At 42.5% G+C, this 24,836-nt stretch overlaps 2 protein-coding genes across 4 annotated transcripts in view; one reads left to right on the top strand and one right to left on the bottom strand.

Moving 5' to 3' along the window:
- Positions 1-10,108, bottom strand: part of NUSAP1 (nucleolar and spindle associated protein 1) — a 34,348-nt gene extending 24,240 nt beyond the window's left edge. For both annotated transcript variants that reach the window (XM_032417814.1, XM_032417815.1), the window contains exons 1-2: positions 9,946-10,108; positions 3,869-3,937 (exon numbers count right to left, since the gene is read on the bottom strand). In XM_032417814.1, coding sequence (XP_032273705.1) covers positions 3,869-3,937; positions 9,946-10,050 — 174 coding nt within the window. In that variant the 5' untranslated portion in view covers positions 10,051-10,108. The remainder of the gene's footprint in view (positions 1-3,868; positions 3,938-9,945) is intronic.
- Positions 10,109-10,398: 290 nt separating this feature from the next.
- On the top strand, positions 10,399-24,585 carry OIP5 (Opa interacting protein 5). 2 transcript variants are annotated; one of them, XM_032417732.1, is made up of 5 exons: positions 10,399-10,729; positions 10,979-11,045; positions 15,519-15,641; positions 18,302-18,383; positions 22,848-24,585. In XM_032417732.1, exons 1-5 carry the CDS (start codon positions 10,408-10,410, stop codon positions 22,941-22,943), a joined length of 690 nt encoding a protein of 229 aa, XP_032273623.1. In that variant the 5' UTR covers positions 10,399-10,407; the 3' UTR covers positions 22,944-24,585. The 2 variants fall into 2 exon arrangements, with proteins under 2 accessions (XP_032273623.1, XP_032273622.1); XM_032417731.1 differs by lacking the exon at positions 22,848-24,585 and having other exon boundaries at positions 18,302-21,146.
- The last annotated feature ends 251 nt before the right edge of the window (positions 24,586-24,836 follow it).

Below are 24,836 nucleotides of genomic sequence, written 5' to 3'. Positions count from 1 at the left end.
AGCAAATTAGCATTAATTTTTTGAATATACACAAAGCATAGTACTAGGCAGTATGCTCTAATAACTATAGCTAATATAAAAAATTTTTTGGGCTAAGTATTTACATGGGTTATCTCATTTATTCCTCAAAGCCTATGAGAAAGGTATTAACATTATCCCCAGTTCGGAGGGGGAATTGAGGCTTAGAGAATCTAAAGTAACTTGTCCAAGGCCAAAATAAGGGAGTAAGGTAAGAATGACACCTGTACTACCATAAACTAAAAGTAAAGAGCTCCGTTATCAGAACAGTGTGGTACAAGTATCAGAATATCCCCAACAGATTTGCTTACGTAAGAACTCACTGTTTGGTAATAGTTGCACTTCATACTAATGGGGAAAGACTAGAGTCACGATTCAACACGTGATGCAGAGAAAACTAACTATGCTTTTTTATCTCTTTGGTGGGGGGAGGAAAATGAAGCCTGATTTTTTTTCACACCAAAACACAATCTGGATGGGTCAAAGATTTGAATGTAAAAATGAAACTATGGAAGCACTAGGAAAAAAAAAAATAAGTGAGAAATGATCATGAGTATGAGGAAGGCCTGTCTTCACTATAAAGGAGATTTGCTTTTGGTGTTGTTTTCACACATAAATTCTAATCGAGAAATCAACTAATATTACACACCTGTGGCTAAAAAAATTAGGAGGTACTGAAGAGATTCTAATGGAAAGCCGGCCCTCCCATTTCTGGGGCTTCGCTTCAGGTAGTTCCTTACGTGCGGTTTGTTGGTGGGCCACGCGTTTGTATCTGCAGCAGCTGTTTTCAGAGCCTAGCACGGGCTGCAGTTTAGCTCACTGGTCCCACTCTCCTCTCCCATCTTCTTCCTGAGAGCACTGTACCCCTTCATTCTATTAGTTACCTTTGCTGCTCTAACGATTCTGAAACCTTTACATCTTGTCCCACACCTACACAAAACCTCCTGTAAAATCCAAGTACAGAATCCTTATACTTCTCTTCACCTGTTGTCCTCCTTTTCTTGCTCAATGTCTGTCATCTATTCTCTAAGTTGTTAACATTTATAGCTTGTTATATAACCTTAATTGAATCATCTGTGCCGTGTCTGTGTAGCTGAATTCTAGTTGATAAATCATTAAGTTTTTTGTAAGGTTTTTTTTTCTTTCCCCCCCTTAAAGCTTTTGTTTGTTTTCTGGGTCTCCTTTAGGGTCATCTTTTTATCTTCAGCTCTCTCACACTGCAGGCTTCCCCTCAAATGTCTGGTGACTGTAGGCTATCTATCCTATTTCAGAAAACAAGAAAGACCTCATCAGGGCCTTGGATGTGTGGCAGGGTCTCATCTGGCAGGATCTGATCTACTAGGATCCTTAGGTGGGGAGGAGGCTGTTAGGCAAGGGAATCCTTGAATGCCAGAAGACAGAGGCCTTAGCTTGATGCCATCCAATTTCCTTACAGAGAAGCCTTCCAATATTTTACAAGGCCCTGACACCTGGCGCTCTGCATGTGGGAGTGGTGGCTAGAGTGCTTTGTATCCTGATTTTTCACTCCATCTCATGACGCTGCCTGGACCCCACCCCCTGAGAGCTGATTTAGTGAGGCCTATATACCACCATTTGTAAAAAGCTCCTCATATATTCTCCCATATATCCTGCAATGAGAACCACAATGTAAATGTGTTGGAAGTCCAAGAATAAGGAGGCTTAGAGAATGGCAGGTTTTAGACAGAGGTAAAATAGAACAAAAGTGAAACACTTGCAAATGATGTCAGGTCCAGGATGAAGAGTGGCAAGCAAAGTTACAGGAGCTAAGGAACAAGGAGACAAGCGTGGTAAAGGACATCCAGATGCACCTGTGAGCTCACCCCAAAGGTGGTCAGCAAATGACAGGTGAAAACAGGTAAACAAATCCAAAGGTGGGGATACAGGAGAGTAGAAAGAGGCTATCTGGAGCACATTTCCCAACTCCCTGGAGAGTCATGGGCAAGAAACACAAACTGCTTCCACTATACACGTGACGCCGTTGTGGTACATGTATCGTTGGATCGCAGACACTTTAAAGTACTTATTTAGGGCGCCCGGTGGCTCAGTCGTTGGGCGGCTGCCTTCGGCTCGGGTCATGATCCCGGGGTCCTGGGATCGAGTCCCGCATCGGGCTCCCTGCTTCGCGGGAAGCCTGCTTCTCCCTCTCCCACTCCCCCTGCTTGTGTTCCCTCTCTCGCTGTCTCTCTCTGTCAAATAAATAAATAAAATCTTAAAAAAAAGATTTGAAAGAGAGCGAGCGAGCACGAGTGAGACAGCACAAGCCAATGGTAAGGGAGGGGCAGAAGGAGAGGGAGAAGCAGACTCCCCACTGAGCGGGGAGCCCGACCTGGGGCTCGATCCTGGGACCCTGGGATCATGACCTGAGCCAAAGGCAGACGCTTAACCAGCTGAGCCACCCAGGCGCCCTAAGCTCACTATTTATAGATTCAACACTTAGGAATTTTTTTTTTTTTTTAAGATTTTATTTATTTATTTGACAGAGAGAGACACAGCGAGAGAGGGAACACAAGCAGGGGGAGTGGGAGAGGGAGAAGCAGGCTTCCCGCGGAGCAGGGAGCCCGATGCAGGGCTCGATCCCAGGACCCTGGGATCATGACCTGAGCCGAAGGCAGACGCTTAACGACTGAGCCGCCCAGGTGCCCCAGGAATTCTTTATCTGACTGAATTTGGACTATCGTCATGCTTTTGTGAAATTTTTTCAAAATGGAATGGCCCCTGAGATGTTGAATTTGGAATATGGTAGATGATTTTACTCTATTAACTACCATCCAAACTAAAATCTTGATTTCAAATGGCACTAATCATGTATCCTTAATCATTAAAAGAATTATATAGAGAGACCGAGACTTAGTTGATGTAAAATCTTAAAGCTAGAATTCAGAATTAATCCTTTTTTGTTTAAGTTAATCAAACCTGGAATCAAAAGGATTTTGCCTACATTTTTAATTTTTATTCATGTTTATTTTTTAAGTAGGCTCCACACTCAGCATGAAGCCCAATGCAGGGCTAGAAAACACGATCCTGAGATCAAGACCTACACTGAGATCAAGAGTTGGATGCTTAACTGACTGAGCCACCCAGGGACCCCAAAAGAATTTTGAATATTAACTAACAGTTTTAAATGTTTATAACTTGGAATATAGTTATAGAGATGATAAAGACGGGGGTGGGGCTAGATTTTGAATTCATGTTTACATTTACCTTCATTTCCAGATAGATAATGGATGCTCTTCAAAGCCCAGGGCCTTAAGGCCTTTCTGGATTTTCCTCTATTTCGAGTTTAGAATCCTGGCCCTAACGCAGCATCCACGGACTATGTCAGGCCCTGTGAAAACCTTCGGTCTAAGGCAGCGACGACAGCCCCTCCCCCATCACTCTGGTTTCCAGTTCACCACAAGCCACTCTCACAGGCCCCATAACATTCAATTCAGCAGAGCAGATGTTATTTCCATTTAAAGAATAGGAAACTGAGAATTAAGGCATTTGAGTTTTGCAAGATCACATAAAAAGAAATGACAGAATGCTACTTAACCTGGATTTTTGGGGCTTCGAATCCTGTTCCTTCCTTGCTGATACCAAGCTAGCTCTTGTAAGGTTTGGCAACTAGTAATTAATTAACCTTTGCATTTTTATGAGAACATCTTATTCAACAGGTTACTCGCTACTAGGCAGTTTCTTTATAACAAATACTATTATCAAAGGATTTATTATTACCAATAATGATCTCTTCAGGGATAAATAGCATGTCTTAAGTCAACACTAGCTGTGTTTACCACTCATTAAATATAATTGTTTTAGTATTTAACAGGTGTTAAAAAATATTACTTACCCGATTATCATTTTCTTTTTTTACCTCGTGTTTAAGGTGGGCTTTCAAGGCTTTTAACAACTTGTCTGCCTGTAGGAGAGTTAAAGAGTTTATCAGTAGGGCCAAAAATCAAGTAAGCAAAAAAGAAAGGTTAGTAACTTTCCCTTTTTTGAGGATAATTATTCTCCTGTCCTTGTACTCCTCAAATGTCCTCCGGGCAGGCTCCGGATTACCAAGACAGAATTGCCGCCCTCCCCTCCCACCTGCCACCCCAATTTCACACAACGGGGAAGTCAGACAGGGAAAGAGGCAATGACGACAGACACACCGGGCTAAGCGCCAGCATGAGGATGCCCAGGCTGCTGTGCAGAACACAGGTGGGCTCGGCCAAGGTCTGGACTGCTGGGATGGACTTGAGCTGGTAACTGGCCACACCAGTTCTAAGCAAAGACATGATGTCTGCAGCTGCTGAGGTCTGAAAGATGAACGGGACAGCGGTGGCCATAGGGAAGGGGTAAAGAAAATGCACGGGAAGGCAAGAATGGAGTTTGGGGAACTCAAGTTCAGTGTGGCTGGAGCATGGAGCTGTTCAGGGAAGGGGAGAGAAGACCCTGGGAGAGTGGGCAGAGGCCGATCCCGCCAGGCTTTGTAAGGCTGTTAAGAGTAGCAACTTCACCCTCAGAGCAAAGGGCAGCGTCTGAGGAGTCTGTAGCAGGGCAGGAGGTGACCAGTTCTCCACTGCTCAGAATGACCACTCTAGCAGGACGATGTGCAGGATGCACTGGATGGCAGAAAGGCGGAAGCCAGCAAAGCGGCTGGGAGGCTGGTAGAGGAAAGCAGGAAGGTCTGTGGCCTGAGCTAGAGCAGGACTAAGGCAATAGGGACAGATTCAAAATCTTTTTAGGAAGTAAAAGCAGTATGAACACAGGGGTTGAGGAATAGTGAAACTGTATTACACCCAGGTTTCTGGCTTGGGCAGCTGATGGAACATGGTGGGGGTCTCTCAGATCAGGAATGCCAAACAGGCAGGCTTCGGGGGGAGGATGGTTACAGGTCCCTGGGGGAAAAGGACTCTTAGTTTCTCTTCTCACCCCGAGAAACCTTCCCTTCCTGAATGAGAAATACTAATCTGATTGGTTATATTTTCTTGTGCTTTTAAAAGGTCAAGCATATTGGCTGGGTCTTTTCCTCTTCTTCCATTCAGCCAGGCAGCTGAGAACCAGAGATTTCCTTCTCACTGTGGGCCCAGCCACCACATCTCATACCATTTATCACTGGGCGTGTGTCCAGGACAGAACGGCAGAGATCCGGATTTGGTTTGGGCTTCAGGGGACAGGAGAGGCTGTAGGGTGTGCAGCACATCCCCCAGCTGGTTTCCCAGTGTGCCCTGCATCGAGTTCCCAGGCACCGTACCAGCTCGTAATAAGGTGGTGCGTATTTTCTACCACTGTTGTTCCTTGAATCTCTCTTGGGGTCTTCTCTGTGAAGGGGGTGATTGGCAGGGCAGAATTCAGGCATTCTTGGTTCTTCGATCATTTCTTCCCCCAACCACTTCATTGAGGTATGATCGACATACAAAAAGCTATAGATAGCTAATATACACAATGTTGTGTGTTTGGTGATAAATACATACCCGTGAAACCTTTATCACTGTCATACACTTATCTGTCACCAATAGTTTCCTACACCCCTTTTGGGTTTTGTCTTTTTTTTTTTTTTTGGTTTTAAGAACACTTCACATAAGACCTTAGCACATTTGTAAGTATACCATACACCATACAGTAATGTTAATCATAGGCTCTGTATTGTACAGGTTTCCAGACTTAAAATACCACAAAAACCTCCTCAAACACGCAACAATGACGAAACAAGGTGCCTGAGGCAGAGCCGAGGCAGGGCATCAAGCCGGCTGAATGCTACAGGGGTGCTCAAGAGTGCCGAGCGGAAGTGCACGTGTTAGCAGCCGCACGTGTTCCCTCACCCCCTCGGCTAGCATGTACCATGCTGCACACTGTTCCAGGCGCTGGACAGACAGTGCTGAACCAGAGGGACAAGGTCTCCACTCTCTAGGAACCTCCAGTGGTGGACTACTGGGCAGTCTATTAATGAAGCTCAAAATAAATGATACGACATCAGAGGCTACCAGAAAATTAAACTGGGGACTGGGGTAGGGTGCTACCTGAGTTGGGAGGGTCAGGAAAGGCCTCTCAGAGGTGGTGACTTTTAAGCCGAGATGTGAACAAGAAGGGGCAGCAGGTGAAGATGCGGGGAAGAGCATCCCAAGTAGAGGGTGCACCAAGGCCGGAGGTGGGCTGGTGAATTGGAAGGACAGAAAGACACCAGTGCCGGGGAGCATGTGAACACTGGGGTGACTGGGGGCCGGGAGATCAAAGATGGAGCCAGAGGCCGGGTCAAGTAGAGGGGTATAGGCCACGGCAAGGTGTGGATTTCTTCCTTGTACCTTTTTAATTTTTTAAGGATTTATTTATCTTAGAGAAAGAGGGAGAGGGTCTGGGATGGGGGTGGGGCGGGGGTGGTGGTGGCAAGAGGCAGAGGGAGAGGGAGAGAGAAGCTTAGGCAGAATCTTTGCTGAGCTTGGAGCCTGATGCAGGGCTCGATCTCCTGACCCTGAGACCATGACCTGAGCCGAAACCAAGAGGTGCATGCTTAACTGATTGAGCCACCCCGGCGTTCTTGCTTATAACTTTTTATTAATAAAATGTCAAGTCCAGGGGCGCATGGGTGGCTCAGGTCATGATCCCAGAGTCCTGGGATTGAGCCCTGCATCAGGCTCTCTGCTCATCAGGGAGCCTGATTCTCTCTCCCCCTCTGCCCCTCTCCCCTGTTCATGCTCTGTCTCTGTCTCAAATGAATAAATTAAAAGAAAAAATTTTTTTAAGATTTTATTTATTTCAGAGAGTGAGAGAGAGATAAGAGAGAGCACAAGAGTGCCTGAGCAACAGCAGAGAGAGAGGGAGAAGCAGACTCCCCACTGAGCAGGGAGTCTGACTCGGGGCTCCATCCCAGGACCCTGGGATCATGACCTGAGCTGAAGGCAGACGCTTAACCGACTGAGCCACCCAGGCGCCCCAAATAAAAAAAAGTCATGTCCATAGAAAAGTTGAAATAGTATAATAAACACTCTTATCCTCCCTACCTAGATTCAGCAATCATTAATACAGTCTCATATTTGCTCTACAGTAATGTTTCTTGCCAACCTATTTGAAGATAAGTTCTAGCCAACACGATACTTTCCCACTAAATACATCAGCCACATCTTCTAAAAATAAGGAGCTATTCTACATAACCTCTAATGCATTATCATACCTAGGAAAAATATTAATTTCCTAATATCCTTTGATATGTAGCCCACAATCAAATTTCCTCAATTGCCTCGATTTTTAGCTGTTTTCTTTTTAAAAAAATTCCCTCCAAATCAGGATCAAACCAAGTTCCTCACATTACATTTGCAGGAGTCTGGATTTTATTTTAGGTGTGAGGCAAGTCAATGGAGGGCACTGAGCAGAAAAAGTGGCGCCTTCTAAGTTTCAAATATTGCCTCGATTACAAGAGAATAACTACCGTGAGGCCAGAGTGAAGGCGGGAGAGCAGCGGACAGGCTGTGGCCCAGGTCCGCAGCACTGGTGATGGTAAACAGAGGTCAGATTTCAGGAGTGAAAAGCGGTGAAAGTGGTTTGAGCAAAAAGGATTCAATCCTGCCGAATAGCAGGGTTGGATAGAGATGTACTACAAGCTTTGGAAGATGCAGAGCCTGGTGGTCTTGGTAAGCGCAATTTCAGTGGAAAAGAACAGAGAAATTGAGTAGAAGATGAAGAACAAGTGGTCAGGAGAGGTTTTTGTTGTTGTTGTTGTTTTTTAAGATGGGGAATATTAAGACTTGATTGCATCCATTATGGAAATGAGCCAGCTGAGTGGGAGAAACTGATGGAGGAGTGGAGCTAATTGCAGGTGTGTAGCCCTGGAGGCGGGAACAAGGATCCCCGGCGCAACCGGCAAGGCTGCCCGTAGGAGAAGGTAAAGTATAAGGGGACAGATGTGAGATGGCCTGAGGGTTTGATGGTGGAAAGATGAGGTAATGCTCTGCTGACTCCATCTATTTTTCCAATGACCTATGAGCAAAAGTCATCAAGTGAGGGAAGGGAGCTAATTTGAGGTAACATAGGAAATAAGTGTCCTCAAAAATGGGAAAGTTAATGACTACCAAGGAAGCATCTGGGGATCAAATGCTCATTTTACAATTTATGGTCATAAATATAAGTTCAGTCAACAAGGTTAGGTCATTTTCTCCAGGCAGGGTCAGCTGGTTGGGTACAGAAAAAAGGTGGGGGGTGGGGTCGGGGCATAACAGCAACACCATTCTTATACCCAACAAAATTAACAATACCTTAATTTAATAACTAGTTCAAGTTTAATTTTCTTTGTCTCAAACTGTCTTTCTACAGTTGCTTATAACAAAGCCTTATGCGGTCAACTTTGTCTGGAAAATAGTACCTCTCAATAAGTATTGACACCTACCGTGTGCCAGATAGGTAAGGGGGTCTGTAGTGCCCAGAAACACTGCACTATTCTACTCTATGAAAACGGGGGATAAATCGGCTAACCTAGATCAGGTGCCTCAAGAGAACAACAGGTGGGGCTTTTAGAAAAAGATCTCCGTTGCAGTAGCTCTTCAGAGACCCAAATGATTGTAGGGCGTTAATGTTATCCAGAGCACTGAAATCAGGAAGCCTCCGCTGTAACCGTCTTGCCACCGTCTGGAGCATTATTCTAGCACTGCCAACAAGTGATTGAGAATAATTATTCAGTATCTCCCAATAAAATGTATTGCACTTAGTGTTGTAAAGACCTTCCAAGGAGCATGGATGAGATTCTTGTTCAAGGAACTTAACTTGTAGGGGAGAGGATAATGTAATACACAAATAACCAGAGTGCAAGGTAAAAGCCTGCAAGTGCTCAAAGAGAGTACCTGAAATTAAACTGTTTTCAAAAGCACATAGGGCTCCTGGGATTACGGGGGTGGCAGACCCGGGGCCAAGGGACCGAAGAGGAGGAGATGAAGAGCTAAGTCAGTGATAATTCTATTGGACTCTGAAGAGCAGGTGGGAATTATTAATGCAAATAAAGAAGAGGGAGAGAGAAGGGAATCTGAGGCCAAAGAGTCAAAATTAGCGAAGGCAGAAAGATGGACTAAGGTGCCAGGTGTACAGGGACCAGCACAGGCCGGATGCTATGCTGTCTGGGATAAGATTCCAACCAGACTGCAAAAAGCTTACGGGATTTAAGCTAAGGAATTAAAGCTTTATGAAGTAGTAGCTCAGAAGTATCTCCAAATACACTCCTTTACTATTAAGCCCTAACAGGTACCTGGGCACTGATAATTTTAACTCACTTAAAAACACTTGTAATGCCTGATTTAGGCATTCACTGTGTAAATACCACACCCTACAGAGTACCAGTAAGTATTTTGTGGGAAAAGTCCACTAAAGAATATATAAACCCCAGTCCCAAATTGAATCCCCACATTTTCCCCTCATCGTTTTACGCCTCGGAGTCAAAGACCTTACGGGTTTTGAAACAGAACACTACCACAATGGTAATTATAAATGAACAATCATTCTAGGTCAGGGCTGAGTTATAAAAATTTGTCCATGGGGTGGTCCTCTGAAAGTCATCCTTTTTTTCCAGGTCCTCCAATAAAGTATTAAGAGATTTGGGATTCATTTACAATTCACAGAATTGTTAGTTTCGAATTTTCCAGAAGCCAAGGCAATTATTTCCGCGACGGCCTAACAACCTGAATTAGACACAGCATCCCTGAGTTTTCTGGGCCTGCATTTCCTAAATTAATTCCAGAGTACTTCCAATAACATCAAGCCGAACAAACCTTTTTGAAGTCAAGGCCTGTGTGAGCCCCCCCAGAAATCAGCCCCAAAATAAGGTGAATGCTATGGCCCCCTTTCCGTTTTTTGCACAGTTGGAGGGACAGGTGGCTCAGTCCCCGGGATTCCCGTTCTCTCCCTTCCCACCAAGTCTACCGCAGGCCGCTCACCCTGCCCTGCCCGCTACCGGCTCCGTACCCTCAGGTTAGCCCGGAGGCCCAGATTCTTGGCTAAGTTCTGCAGGTCGCTGTACTTGAAGGAGTCCAGCTCCTCAAGGGAGGGTACGGCCATGGCAAGCTGCATCCAGGCGACCACGCAGAGGACGCGTACTCCAGCCTCCGCAGTGGAGTTCAAAACTCTGGCGCCACTGTAAGCGTTGGTTAAACCGAATTTTATAGGGAGTTTAAATTGAAAATGCTCCACTTCTATTGGTTAAAAATGCCCTGAAGGCGGGGTTTCCTGGCGTTGACCAATAGAAACGAAGATTCTCCACCCATCCCCCTCACCCCTCAACACCACTTTGGCGCCGAAGGGCGTATCCAGGCAGAGTGCGTGAGGCAGAGCCCCCCCTCCCCGCTCACGATGTCCAATGAGGATGCAGGAACCGTGCTTGGGCGGGGCCAGGTGCGTCTTCGAAACAGAGGCGCGGGCTGCGGGAAGATGGCGGCTCGGCCGAGGCGGCATCGTTCGCGATATGCAAAGCTTCCACGGGGTGATTTTTGTGATGGCGCTAAGAAGACAACTGACAAACACTCTTGTACGACTTCTATGGAGTGGGACACGCAGGTAGTGAACGGGTCCTCGCCGCTTGGCCCCGCAGGCCTGGGGACGGAGGAGCTGCCATCCAGCCCGCGGTTGCCGTCGTGGCTGCAGCCCGAGAGGTGCGCCGTGTTCCAATGCGCACAGTGCTACGCCGTGCTCGCTGACTCTGTGCACCTCGCCTGGGACCTGTCGCGGTCCCTCGGAGCCGTGGTCTTCTCCAGTGAGTGGGGGCGGAGTCTGAGGAAGGCGGAGGAGGGCCAGAGAGGGGGTTCCAGCTTTCTCACGGGATGGTCGAGAGCGGGTGGTGAAAAAGACGGGGTGAAGATTTAGAAGGAAATTAACCCCTCTGCCAGGGGTGGGGGCAACTTTTCATAGATTTTTGTGGCTATGATGAGTCTATCTGTAGCGGGTAGGTTTTCCCTTTCAAAGCTTCACAGCTACTCCTTCTGACCCGTGTTTGTCTTCCTAGGAGTCACCAATAACGTGGTTTTGGAAGCTCCCTTCCTAGTTGGCATTGATGGTTCGCTCAAAGGCAGGTATGTACTGGGAGTTCTCGACTGGTTTCTAGTCCCTCACTTAGTAAGACTGAGGAGCGTAGAACCGACATGCACAAGGTGAAAATGGTTTGTTCTTATTTGCGCTAGAAGCTTATTCAGTCCTTACAGTGTATTTGAAGGATGTTTCTTTTTTTTTTTTAAGATTTTTATTTATTTATTTGACAGAGAGAGAGAGTACAGGTAGGCAGAGAGGCAGGCAGAGGGAGAGGGAGAAGCAGGCTTCCCCCAGAGCAGGGAGCCCGATGCGGGGCTCGATCCCAGGACCCTGGGATCATGACCTGAGCCGAAGGCAGCCGCTTAACCGACTGAGCCACCCAGGCGCCCCTTGAAGGATGTTTCTTTTACCTGTTTGCGACTTGTAGGAACTTGATGTATTAATGAAATGGAAAGGTTGTATTTGTGTGTAGATTTTAAGATCATTCTGAGGGCCACATCTCTAGTGGCTTGTGCAAGTGAAGTGAGGCTACGACGGTTATGTCTGGTGTGGGAAAAGGGAGAAAAGTACCTTTTGGTGTATAGTGAGAATCATAAACTACAGTCCTTTGAGATAACTAGGACTTTTAAATTTGGAGTTTGTAATAAGCCATGGTAGGACTATTTCTTCTGTAATCTAGGGAACCTGGGGAAGAACACAAGTTGAATGTTAAGGACTTGAATACCGCGGGTAAACTGCATCTTTCTGTGCTGTGATCTACAAGTGACAACGAAGTGCTCAGTGATTTTAGTATTAGAAGGCTCCTTAATTTTGAGCGTTGGCTTTTACAGCAAAACAATTCATTCTGACCACAGTTTTAGGGTTAAATAAGGTATAGGAATTCTTAGTTGCTTTACTCAGTAACCAGAAAGAGTTTTGCAGTTCCTCTTTCCCAACTGAAAGAGCCTAGCTATCCTTACCAGAGTGTCCTCTTTCCACCCAAAGGCAACAGGGAAGAAGAGAATAGTGATTTGCTTGGAATTGGGTTATTTGGGGCCAGAAGCAGAAGCTCTCCAAATGTCTTTCTTAGAATAGGATAAGACATCTAGACACATGCTGTCCAATACTGTAACCATTAGCCACGTGTAGCTGTTGAGCACTTAAAATGTGGCCATCCTGAATTGGGAAATACTGTGAGTGCAAAATACACACTGGATTTTGGAGACTTGATACAAAAAAATTAATAGTTTAAAAATATTGATTACATGCTGAAATGATATTTTTGATATATTGGGTAGGATAAAATGTATTAAAACTAATTTCACCTGTTCATTTTGAATTTATTTTTTATTTATTTATTTTAAGATTTTATTTATTTATTTGACAGAGAGACATAGCAAGGGAGGGAACATAAGCAGGGGGACTGGTAGAGGGAGAAGCAGGCTTCCCACAGAGCAGGAAGGCCCGATGTGGGGCTCGATCCCAGGACCCTGGGATCGTGACCCGAGCCGAAGGCAGACGCTTAACGACTGAACCACCCAGGCGCCCCTTGAATTTATTTTTAACATGACAGAAAACTTTAAGTTACTTATGTAGCTCACATTACATCTCAACTGGATAGTACTGATCTAGATGGTTTCTAAAACACTGGAGGGAAATTCCCAAGTATTTGTGTACTTTTAGAATTAGGGGAGCCATGGGACTTGGCAGGAAGAGATTTGTCAGGAAATGGTTCATGGGCTTATAGAGGGTGAGAAGTCCCAAGAGCTGTAGTTGGCAAGCTGGAGACACAGCAGAGCCAGTGGTTTAGATCTAGTCCAAGGCCACAAGCCTAGAACCAGGAGAGCCAAAGTGTAAGTTCCAGTCCAAAAGCCAGAAGGCTCTAGACCAAAGAAGAGCCTACATTTCAGTTCAAGTTCAAAGGCAGGGGGTAAACAACAATGTCTCAGCTTAAAGCAGTCAGGCAAGAGGAGTTTCCCTTTATTCCTGACAGGGTCAGCCTTTTGTTCTGTTAAGACCTTCAACTGATTAGATGCGGGTCCCCAAATGGGGAGGACAATCTGCTTTACTCAGTCTACTGATTCAAGTGTTAATCTCATTCAAAAACACATTCAGAATAATGTTTGACCTAATAACTGGGTGCCATGTGGCCTAGTCAAGTGGACCATAAAATTTAACCATCACTTGTTAACTTGGCACCCACACGCATCTCCTAAAACCATACTTAATCTCCAAATAAAGACAATAACAAAGTCATAATTCTGTCTAACATGTTACAACTATCATGCATACAACTGAAAACACACTAACCCCTTCTCTGGAAAAGGAAGTTAAAGTCCTTAAATGACGTTTACATTTCTCTTTGATCTCTTGTAATTTAAATACTGTGATATAAAACTAGTAATACTTAAATTGAATGTATAGTTTGATATAGTAGTATGATATAAAGTATGATCTTATATAATGGAATAAGAGAAGAACAGAGATAAACACTCAGACACACAAACTTACTCATAACAAAGTACAGAGGAAATACTCATGACAATTACAGTCCTCATTTCTGTAACTGGTCCCTTGGTCATAGCTGTATTTGTAACTACCTTCTTCCACTACCCATCTGTATCCCCTTTTGCCTTCAGCAAGCACTCAGCTGGTCATAGTTCTTTTCCTGGTGTGGTAATACAAACTTTCATTTTTGAAGGACTTGAGCCATTAGCGGACTGATACTCAATGAAATATTTTATATTGCACACATAAGCATAATTTTGGGATTTTTTCACATTTTTGCCCTGTGCCATAAATTAGTATCTATCAGACATTTTTCTATAGGTACTGTGCTTTGTCTGATACCATTAATTCCTACAGAGGAATTAATTCAAATTAATGCAATTTATTTCATGGCTTGCTTTTTGGTTACTGTATTCACAAAAATACAGTACTACATGTGTGGTGTGGGACTTAATTTACCAATGAATTGGGATACTGTATTGCTTGGTCTTTTTTAGTATACACTGACATGAATCTTTTTCTCTGTAGTCATGATTTTTATACTCTATTGATGCAGTTTTACTGCATAGTATATTTATACAAATACTTTTTTCCCTTACCAAACCACTTTAAAATTGTTTTTAGGAGGTGCCTCGCTGGCACAGTTGGAAGGGCATACAACTCTTGATCTCGGGGTCGTCGGTTTGAGCCTCATGGTGCGTGTACAGAGTGAGTGAGTGAGAGAGTGAGTAAATAAATAAATAAATAAAGTTTTCAGTACATGCCTGATGGAACATAGTTAATTTTTTTCTTAAAACATTTCTTCATAGGGGCTCCTGGGTGGCTCAGTCGTTAAGCATCTGGCTTCGGCTCAGGTCATGATCCCAGGGTCCTGGGATCGAGCCCCGCATCGGGCTCCCTGCTCGGCGGGAGGCCTGCTTCTCCCTTTCCCACTCCCCCTGCTTGTGTTCCCTCTCGCGCTGTGTCTCTCTCTGTCAAATAAATAAATAAAATCTTAAAAAAAAAAATTTCTTTGTAGTATTTAGGATGCCTGGGTGGCTCAGTCAGTTAAGCAGATGCCTTTGGCTCAGGTCATGATCTCAGAGTCCTGGGCTCCCTGCTCAGCAGGGAGCCTGCTTCTCCCTCTGCCTTTGCCTGCCGCTACCCGTTTGTGTGCTCTTTCTCTCTCTCTTTGATAAATAAATAAAATCTTAAAAAAACAAAAAATATTTCTTTGTAGTATTTGGATATGTCTTATGTATCAGCAGATATGGTGAGTGACTTACCCAAGTGGTATAACTAGAATCATTACCTGTTTCCTCATCCAGTAATCTTTCAGAGGATAAAAGAAAAGAAAATAGATGGCTTGCTAGGGTAATAGGATTTCTTTTCTTTTTTCTCTTTTGGCATTTTGTCTGGGTATTTTTTTAAGTTAATTTTTTATTACATTTGCAAAAGAAAAATCCTGATTTGAGTTCTATTAATAAATTGCTTGGTAAACCCCAATCAACTTGATTATTTTTCTTAAGCTAGAAATTGGTTTAATGGTAGCTAATTTATATGGTCATGTGTAGTTTTCTTTTTTTTTAAGATTTTATTTATTTATTTGACACAGAGGGAGAGACAGCGGGAGAGGGAACACAAGCAGGGGGAGTGGGAGAGGGAGAAGCAGGCCTCCCGCAGAACAGGGAGCCCGATGCGGGGCTCGATCCCAGGAGCCTGGGATCATGACCTGAGCCGAAGGCAGACGCTTAACGACTGAGCCACCCAGGCGTCCCAGGTCATGTGTCGTTTTATATGTTAAAATGTTAATCTGATTTTAGTATGATTTTTCTGCTTTTCAAATGTAAATTATTCTATAAGTGACAGTTGTACATCCATAATAATCTAGGATGTAATTATATTAAAAGCTGAGTTAACCTTTCTTGAATATGTCATTTCTTCAGTCTCAGTCCTATTATAGCACAGTTTTTAGGAGAACTGGTTCTAGAGACTGGTTATTTTATATTTCTTCTCTGATTTTCTTACCCATATTCTATTTTTCATGCCAGCACTTACAACCTTTTATTCTGTACTTCCTGTGGGATTCCCATTGGTTTCCATTTGTATTCTACCCATGCTGCCCTGGCTGCCTTGAGAGGTCACTTTTGCCTTTCCAGTGACAAAATGGTGTGGTGAGTAGACTTAAAATATTCTTTATCAAATACATTTTAAAAGAGTTTCCAGAAAAGGCAGAATGTTTGTACCAAAGAAAATGCTACAGCAAGGCACTGTCTCTTACACAAAAAGATGGGCAGTGGGACCAAAATATAGTTTCATAACATGCTCATTTTAGAAGTCTTATGATCATACCATGTCTTAATAAGCTTACCATGGAATAGATGAGAGAATATTCTTTTTTACAGAAACTTCTGGAAGATAAGCTTTTTGCAAAATTATGTGGTAATAGGCACTTATTGGGTTTGTGCCCAGCCCCTTTTTCTTTCCCTTTAGAGTGGGACCTTGTGGCCATGTTTTTTTATCATATGTGATACCACTCCCAGGTGATAGGATCAAGAGTGAATACCTGACCTAAGCTAAGCCAAATTCCTATTCTAGGAATTTGAAATAAGGACCCAGAGACACTAGTCATTTGTAGATGGTACTGGTGCCAAAGTTGGGAAATGAAAGATCTAGGTTTAAGGTAGCTATTTTCTGTTATGCATGTAGATGTGGTGAAATCTTGTCTGCAAAAAAGAACGAAGCAGATAGATACCCAAAGAAAAGTAAAAAATAATGACCTTGTGGCCTCATAGAATCAGATAAAGTACCATACCTGTTCCTTCTTATGTAGTACTTTGAATACTTATCTTCCTAATACTACTATCACTTAAGCTTTTTTTGTTTATTATAACAAACTGAAACATCTATCATAGTCTCTTCTTGACCATTAAAAACAAAAAAACAAAAACAGCCATTGATGACCTAGTTTGTGCCAGGCATTACGCTTACCTCACTGAGTTCTTAATAGAAGAAAACTGGGACTCAGAGAGGTTGGAGGAGCTGAGATTTTAATCTGTCTTAACTCCAAAGCTTATTTTTGTTTCATTGAACAAAGTTTCCTTTTTCTCATTCAGTGTGCTTAGATCGGGGTCTCTAGCTGAGCTATATCTGACAAAATAATACAACTCCTAAGTAAAGCTCGTCCTTCATTCAGGAGGTTGTTCAAAATGCATTAGGTATACTATTTGTTCTTCACTGCAAATTTTCTTTTTTTCTTTCTTCATTGCAGATTTTCAACAGGAAATATATACTTGAGATGGATTGATAATTTACTTCCAATTTCTAATTTCTTCCTAAATATTTTTTTTTTAAGAGTTTATTTATTTATTTGATAGAGAGAACACAAGTAGGCAGAGCAGCAGGGAGAGGGAGAAGCAGGGAGCCCAATTTGAGGCTTGGTACCAGGACCCTGGGATCATGACCTGAGCTGAAGAAGGACGCTTAACTGACTGAGCCAGCCAGGTGCCCCGCTTCTTAAATAATTTCTATCTAGAATTAAGTTTAAAGAGGGGGGAAAAGTGTTTGTAAATGTGTGCTATTAGTAACCTCAAATCTTCTTTAAAAACAGTTAAAAGTAGTTGTTCCAGCTGAGCTGTAATTGAATTTTTGCTTAGGGAAGTTAAGTTTTTTGTAACAAAAAATTGATATAAATTTTTAAAGTATAAGATTTTAAGTAATTTCTTAATCTTTAAAATGAGGAGTTGGGACTCAAAGGTCAGTATATTCTTTTTGATTAAGTAGAAATTAGGCAAGTATAGGTAGCATGAGTCTGGGAAGATAATAATCTATGTCTGTGTGTATCAGAATGAATTTGGTTGTGAGTAAAAGAAAACCTGATTGACAGTGGCTTTAACAAGTAAGGAGTAGGGTAATTGGCTGCTCCAGGAGTCCTTCAGTGGTTCAGCCACAATAGGGCTCTGGATCAGCATCTCTGTTTCTCTTGGCCTTTTCCTCTTGGAATCTACTGCAATTATAAGCATTACATATATAGGCAATAGCATCCCCAACCAGGAGAAGGATATGGGAAGTGGGAACACAGGGAATGGTCTCATTTTATCATCAAAAGTGTCCTTATTATTGGCCAGAACTATGTCACATGATTGCCTTAAGGTGGGAAAGCAAATATGTGAGAGGAGGGAATAAGATTGCCACACTTGGCTTAGCACAGTTCTGATTCATCTCCTAGGATTGAGCATACTCCTGTCCTAAACAAAATCTGGATTCTTGGGCGCCTGGGTGGCTCAGTCAGTTAAGCATCTGCCTTAGGCTCAGGTCATGATCCCTGGGTCCTGGGATTGAGCCCTGTGTCGAGCTCCCTGCTCTGTGGGGAGCCTGCTTCTCCCTCTGCCTCTGCCTCTCTTTCTCTCTGTCTCTCATGAATAAATAAAATCTTTTAAAACAAAACAAAGCAAAATCTGGGTTCTGTTAACAAGAAAGAAGTTAGGAATGACTACTTGGTAGGTAACCAACCGCATTTGTCACCATATGATAACTTTTCTTCTAACTGCTATGTGATTTAGTTATTCATACCACCTGGTTTATGTGTTTTAATTTGTCATGGGATAATTTTGTCTCCTGTATTCCTGGCTGGTAAGGGGTGAGATGAGACACAGAGTCTCTGATGATTTCTTAATTGAGAATGTGTTTTTCCTACAAAATACAATATGAATGTTGAAATGAAAATCTGTAAGGAGGCTGTCTTTGCCTGACATTGCTTTAGAGGTCAAATTTCGTTCATTGATAATCTTATCTGTAGGATGATACTAATATTTTCTCTATATTTTCTGTCCAGCTATCTGTTAAAAACAAAAGCCATAGTAAATGCCTCTGAGATGGATATTCACAACTTGTCTCTACCAGAAAAAGTTGCAGAGGTAAAATTTCATGATGGTTGTATGTTTCCTGTAATACAGGCATACCTCAGAGATATTGTGGGTTCAGTTCCAGACCACCACAGTAAAACAAATACCATAATAAAAAGCAAGTCAACTTATTATTTTGGTTTCCCAGTGCATATAAAAGTTATGTTCACGTTATACTGTAGTCTACTAAGTGTGAAATAGCATTATGTCTAAAAAAAACAATGTACACACCTTAATTAAAAAGTACTTTATTGCTAAAAATGCTAACCATCATCTGAACTTTCAGGGAGTTGTAACTGTTGATCACAGATAACCCTAATAAATATAATAATAATGAAAAGTTTAAAATATTCTGAGAGTTACCAAAATGAGACAGAGCCATGGAGTGAGCAAATGCTGTTGGAAAAATGATGCCAACAGACTTTCTCACCCAGGGTTGCCACAAACCTTCACTTTGTAGAAAATACAGTATCTTTGAAGTGCAATGAAGCAAAGCACAATAAAATGAAGTATGCCTGTATAGACAACTCCTGGCAGTTTATTCCAATGAATTCGGTGGTGATAAAATGGTGTAATACTCCAATAATCCTGTATTCCTGGTTTGGCATTCCTTACTGAATTTGTGACACAAAGCCAGATAGTGTAAGGTCCAGTTCAAGAGGAGGAAGAAAGCTGTTTAGCTCCTGGATTTCCTCTACTCTCCCCTCTGTGCTGGGAATGGACACCATCATCTTTCTTAGATCTGTCCATCCTTTCTTTTTTTCTCTTTTTTAAAGATTTTATTTTTAAATAATCTCTACACCCAACGTGGGGCTTGAACCTACAACTCCGAATCGAGAGTCATAGGCTCCTCCGAATGAGCCAGCCAGGTGCCCCAGATCTGTCCTTTCTGTAAGCACTTCATGTTTAGATGTCTCAGGAAAGCGGTGAAATGATCATCTTATCCATTTGATAAGAATCTAGTGGTTGATAGTTTTCGAGTTGAAGAAAGCAACTTTGTTTTGGTAGCTTACTGACTCTTTCTGAGTGGAAATTTGGCTAAAACGTCACTACCCGCAGAAGAACAACCTTAGAATTTATTGTTCATTTTGTTTTTAGTATTGTTAATAGTCTATTCCCTGCTCATTATACATTTTATAACCAATGGCATTTATTTTCCAAAGTTTAAGTATCTTTTAGGACAGGGGAAGAGTGATTTTAGGGGGTGTTGTTTTGCATAGCTAACTAAGCTCATGAAACCATGTTCTAAGCCAGGTGTTGGCAAACTTTTTCTATAAAGGACCAGATGACAAATATTTTAAGCTTTGTGACCATTCATTCTCAAGTACTCAACTCTGCCATTGTAGCACAAAAGCTGCCTTGGACAAATATATAAACAAACGGGTGTGGCTGTGTTGCAGTAAAACTTAATTTACATAAATGGGCAGCAGGGTATCCTGCAGTCACAGGGAGCCAACCTTGGCTCTAAGCAACCAAGTTGATGAGAGGGGTCAGTAACTATTTTCATTGGTATGGGAGATAACTTCTAGAATGGCAGCCTGAGGAACTCCATGGACCAACCCCCCCCCCCCCCAGGAAAACTGCCATAACTGAATAAAATTACAAAGGAAACAACCATTTTAAATCAGTAAGAAATTTTCCTCAAGGCATAAAGCAAATGAGGAGACATTTATTTAAGAAAACGTACAAAACTTCTGTAAGAACAGTGAAGCCCGGTGGCATTTGAGCCTGCTCCCTCTGTCTCATGCCTCTCTACCTCAGAGGAAGGGAGGCTCTGGGCAGCTGTAGCCAAGAACACAGGGATCATTTTTTGCCCTAGCTCCCAGTTGAGGGCTGTGGTATCTTCCCAGGAGGGGCAGGCTATCAGGAATTCTCATCAGAAGCTCTATTCCAGTCAAAAACGGCCACTTGTAGGTGCAAGTTCTAGCACGGGCACAGCAGGGTAAGTACTAGGAGCCCATTCACCCTTCCCCAGCTTGCATGTAGGCCAGAGGTCTCACACGGCAGAGGTAAGCCAAGAAGAACAGAAGCTGGCACCCATACCCAGCACTCTGCTTGTAAAGCCAGGGTGTCATTCCGAGACACTGGCCCCTAGGTCGGGAGGGGCCCGGCTAAGAGGCAGACTGTAAAAACTGCCCCTCTCCCCCTGCCGCACAAGGGAACTGCTGCCCAAGACAGTAGAGATTTTGAGGAAAGCAATCAAGAGGAAGCTGGTAGTTCCATGAGAGCAACAAGCTAAGCCATAGATTCATTTGAAGGTTACCAGACAGAATCAGGGAATAGACAGCTAAGAAGAGCCCTCCTGGCGTCAGAAGAACAACAAAAAGACTGGCTACCAGTCTTTTAAAGACTACCCCTACAAATAGGGGGAGGGGTCCTGAATTTAACTGGATTAGACTGTTGAGCAATTTATGTCCCAGGGCATTGTCCAAACCTGTAGAGCACTCAGCCCAGCAATTAGTGAAGGCGAACAGCTTGAACAGCTTGACACTTGACACGAAGATCAGGGAAACACTGAAAGAGAACCTGCTGAAACCACTGTCCTTCCAGGTGACTGCACATACTCAAGGCTGGGTTCTCTGAGGACTGACAGCAGACTCTCATATGGTGGGGAAAACAGATATCAGTGAAATACTCTCTCCAGCTCACTAAAACAGATAAGTAGACAACAAGCTGAGGAGTGGGTGTTTAGTATCCAGAGTTACTATAATATATTATTTAAAATGTGCAATTTGTGGGGTGCCTGGCTGGCTCCATTAGTGGTTGTGTGACTCTTGATCTTGGGCTTGTGGGCTCGAGCCCCATGTTGGTTACTTAAAATCGTAAAAAAAAATTTTTTTTACAAATGTCTAGTTTGCAACAAAAAATTAGAAAACACTCAAAGAGGAAAGTATGACCCATACATGGGATAAAAAGCAGGCATCTATAACTGCCTACGAAAGGGTCCAGATGTTGGACTTAGCAGACAAAGCCTTCGAAGCAGCTATTATAAATAGATCCAAAAAACTAAAGGAAACTGCTTAAAGAAGTCAAGGAAGGTATGATGACAATATCTCATCAAACAGAGGATATCCTTAAAGAGTTAGAAATTATAAAAAAGAACCACTTGGAAATCCTGGAGTTGAAAAGTACAATAACTGAAATGGCAAATTCACTAGAGGGGCTCAGCAACAGATTTGAGCTGCCCAAAGAAAGAATCAGCAAATTGGAGACAGATTGATGAGGTTATGGAATCTGAAGAAAAAAAAATGAAGGAAAGTGAACTGAGCTTAAGACATCTCTTGGGCACCATCAAGCATACCTAAATATTCTTTGGTAAAAGGGATACATACCAAAGGAGTAGAGAAGTAGAAAAGATATTCAAAGAAAAAATAGTAGAAAAATTCCCAAATTTGATGAAAAACATTAATTTACATATCCAAAACCTCAACAAGCCCACGTAGGATAAACACAGAAGAGATACATACCCCAACACATCATAGTAAAAATGAGTGAACAAAATCTTGAAGGCAACAGAGAAATGATTCGCCACATCCAGGGGTACTCCAAGAAGATTAAGAGGCTCTAGAGTTACCTATTTAAGCAGCATTTCCTGATGAATTTTTATTATTCTTCTATCTTGGATGATAATAAAAAGATTTAGTGTATGGTGCAAATTATGTCAGAAATAAGATTTTTGTTGACTTCAACAGAAGATTGTTATCCATAATTCTGTATTCATTGATAACTTTATTTACTAAGCACATGTTGTATGCTAAATAATACCATTAAGTTTGGTTCTTGATTTAGCTATTCTTAGGTGAAAGAACTATTGAAAATTCCCTAATTACCACAAACACAGGTTCTTAACCCAACAACCAGGGCTACTTTTGAAGGCCATTAGCAGAATATTGAAGAAAGGCATTTGTTACTGTGAACAAAGAGGGGAAAAAAGATTCTTGCCACTGGAGAAGGAGGGGAAGACTCACTGATGCTGCTCTCCACAAACTTTCTTACCCCACCGTATTCTTGTCTTCCTTCCCAATACTTGGGCGTTTAAACCTGGTGAAAAGGGGTAGGAAGGAGGGAGACAGAGAAGAGTGATGCTCAGCAGTGGCTGGTCTTTTTTCATATGAAACTTTGTATCTGAGGATCTTACTGTGCTCTGGGTTTGTTGCATAAAGTTCTTTCAGAAATAGAACAAGCATATTTATGTAGTGTGTTGAGACATTGTCATCTCTCAATCACTAGTTTAAATTTGAAGTGGCTTCTAGAATCATCAAATTGAGTGTTAAGCTTAAGATGCCCTGATACCAGGGCACCTGAGTGGCTCAGGTCATGAACCCAGGGTCCTCTGCTCAGCAGGGAGCCTGCTACTCCCTCCCCCTCTGCCTGCAGCTCTGCCTCCTTGTGCTTGCTCTCTGTCAAATGAATAAATAATAAAATCTTTAAAAAAAAAAAAAAAAAAACCTGATACCTACTCATTTTTCTTCCCAGCTGAAAGAGAAGATAATGTTAACACATACTCACTTACATTCACTGATGAAGATTCTGAAGGAAGTAACTCCCGACCAGCCCAAGCCAGAAAACTGATCCAGAATTAAAGCCTAAGTATCAGGTTCAGGCCTTATTGCTATCTTCTATCAACAGGTGCTATTTGATCAATTCTTGAGAAAGATCAGCTTCAAGAAGGGATGGGAACTGTGGTTTATTATGCTTACCTCTAGGCTGATTTTCCAAACGATTTGTGAAGCTGTTTCTAGAAGATGAGAAACTAAGGAAGCTTCTGTCCAGGTTTTATAGCTATTTGCCTTAAGAACTTATTTTAGCTTATCAATTATTTATTTCTGAAAACATATTTTACTGCAAATTTAGGTTGATTAGGAGGCAATGTCCTGTGAGTGGTCTGATATAAAGATGCACGGTTGTTATGAAAATAGAGTTGCATGTAATGTTGACTACTGTTATTTCTACATGGAGCAGTTATGGTGAAGACCGAGAAACCATTTTTTTTCTTACGTAAAATATCGGTATATATATATATATTCTGTAGGTGATACTCAATAAATTAATTGGATAATATACAATTTGTCTTTCTCTTTTCATTTCTAAACTGGGTAATAATGAGAGGAATAATAATGAGAGGTAACCGGGTAATAATGAGAGGAATGATAAACATCAAACATTCACCAAAATGCTGTTTTTTCATGTTTTGCTTTATGTACCACTTAGGCTCAGTACCTTATCATATTATTCATTTAATAAAAGTATACTACTGAGGATAAAAGGTAAGCAGAAAGCAAAAAGCCACTCTCTACCTGCACAGAGTTTATATCTCATTAGAGGTGGACATTCAAATAACCAGATGAATACATGTGAAATTACTACTCTGTCTTGAAGAAAAGGGACATAGAGCTACCAGCACATAGAGCAGGTAACGGACCTGGTCTGGGGGTCAGGAATGGCCGCTCTGAGGAAGTGACATTTCAGCCTTGGTCTGAAAGAGTAGGGGTTATTTAGGGAATGGAGGGGGAAACCTGTGCAGAGGCCCTTAAAAGAAGACGTGCAGGAGGTGCACCAGTGGCCAGAAACCAGAGGGTGCAAGGACTTACTGGCCTCCTGAAGGATGTTTTTATCCCAAGAACAATGGAAGCCCTTGAAGAATTTGCAGAGGTAGCCCACGGCAGGCTTGGTGTCACTTTTGTAGAACTTCGTTATGGTTGTCGTGGAGAATGGGTTTACAGGGGCAGCAGGCAGACCACTGAGGGGCTGGCAAGAGCACAATCCAGACATGATCTAGCCAAGTGGTGGGGCATAGAAAAGTGGACTCGGTTCAGATGTAGCTAGCAGCCGTTTTCTTATTCTTTCCACTTTATACTGCAGAAAGGCCATTTCCCTTTGAAAATATTTTAAACAAGAAAATTCTGATTTGCTTTATGCTTTTGAGTTGCATAAATAAGGGTGAAGCCTCTGGCAACAAATAGTACCAGAAAAACTTACTTTCTACTCCTAAAGAATGGACCTAATAAATTAATACTATATTGAATCATCCTGGGGTTTTTATTGTCTGTGGGTATGTTCTTATGTAGCTATTCTCCTTAAATTCTGGATTTGCTGATTTGGCAGGAAATTAAATGGAAAGTTAAATGCTTGAACTTAACATCAAATTAAGCTGGCTGTTTTAAATAGGTTTTTTTTTAGGGCCTTCTGGGTGGCTCAGTTGTTAAGCGTCTGCCTTCGGCTCAGGTCATGATCCCAGGGTCTTGGGATCGAGCCCCGCATCGGGCTCCCTGCTCTGCGGGAAGCCTGCTTCTTCCTCTCCCACTCCCCCTGCTTGTGTTCCCTCTCTCGCTGTGTCTCTGTCAAATAAATAAAATCTTTAAAAAAAAAAAAAAAAGGTTTTTCCCCAAATACAAATTACATGCTTACTCTAGGAAAAAAATTCAGACATAGATGTAAGACAAACATAAAGGGTGCAAAGTACAC

The sequence above is a fragment of the Phoca vitulina genome, unplaced genomic scaffold, assembly GCF_004348235.1.
Source record: "Phoca vitulina isolate PV1807 unplaced genomic scaffold, GSC_HSeal_1.0 scaffold20, whole genome shotgun sequence".
Lineage (NCBI taxonomy): Eukaryota > Metazoa > Chordata > Mammalia > Carnivora > Phocidae > Phoca > Phoca vitulina.
Note: the sequence above shows the minus strand (reverse complement) of the source record. Positions and strands in the feature narration are given on the sequence as shown.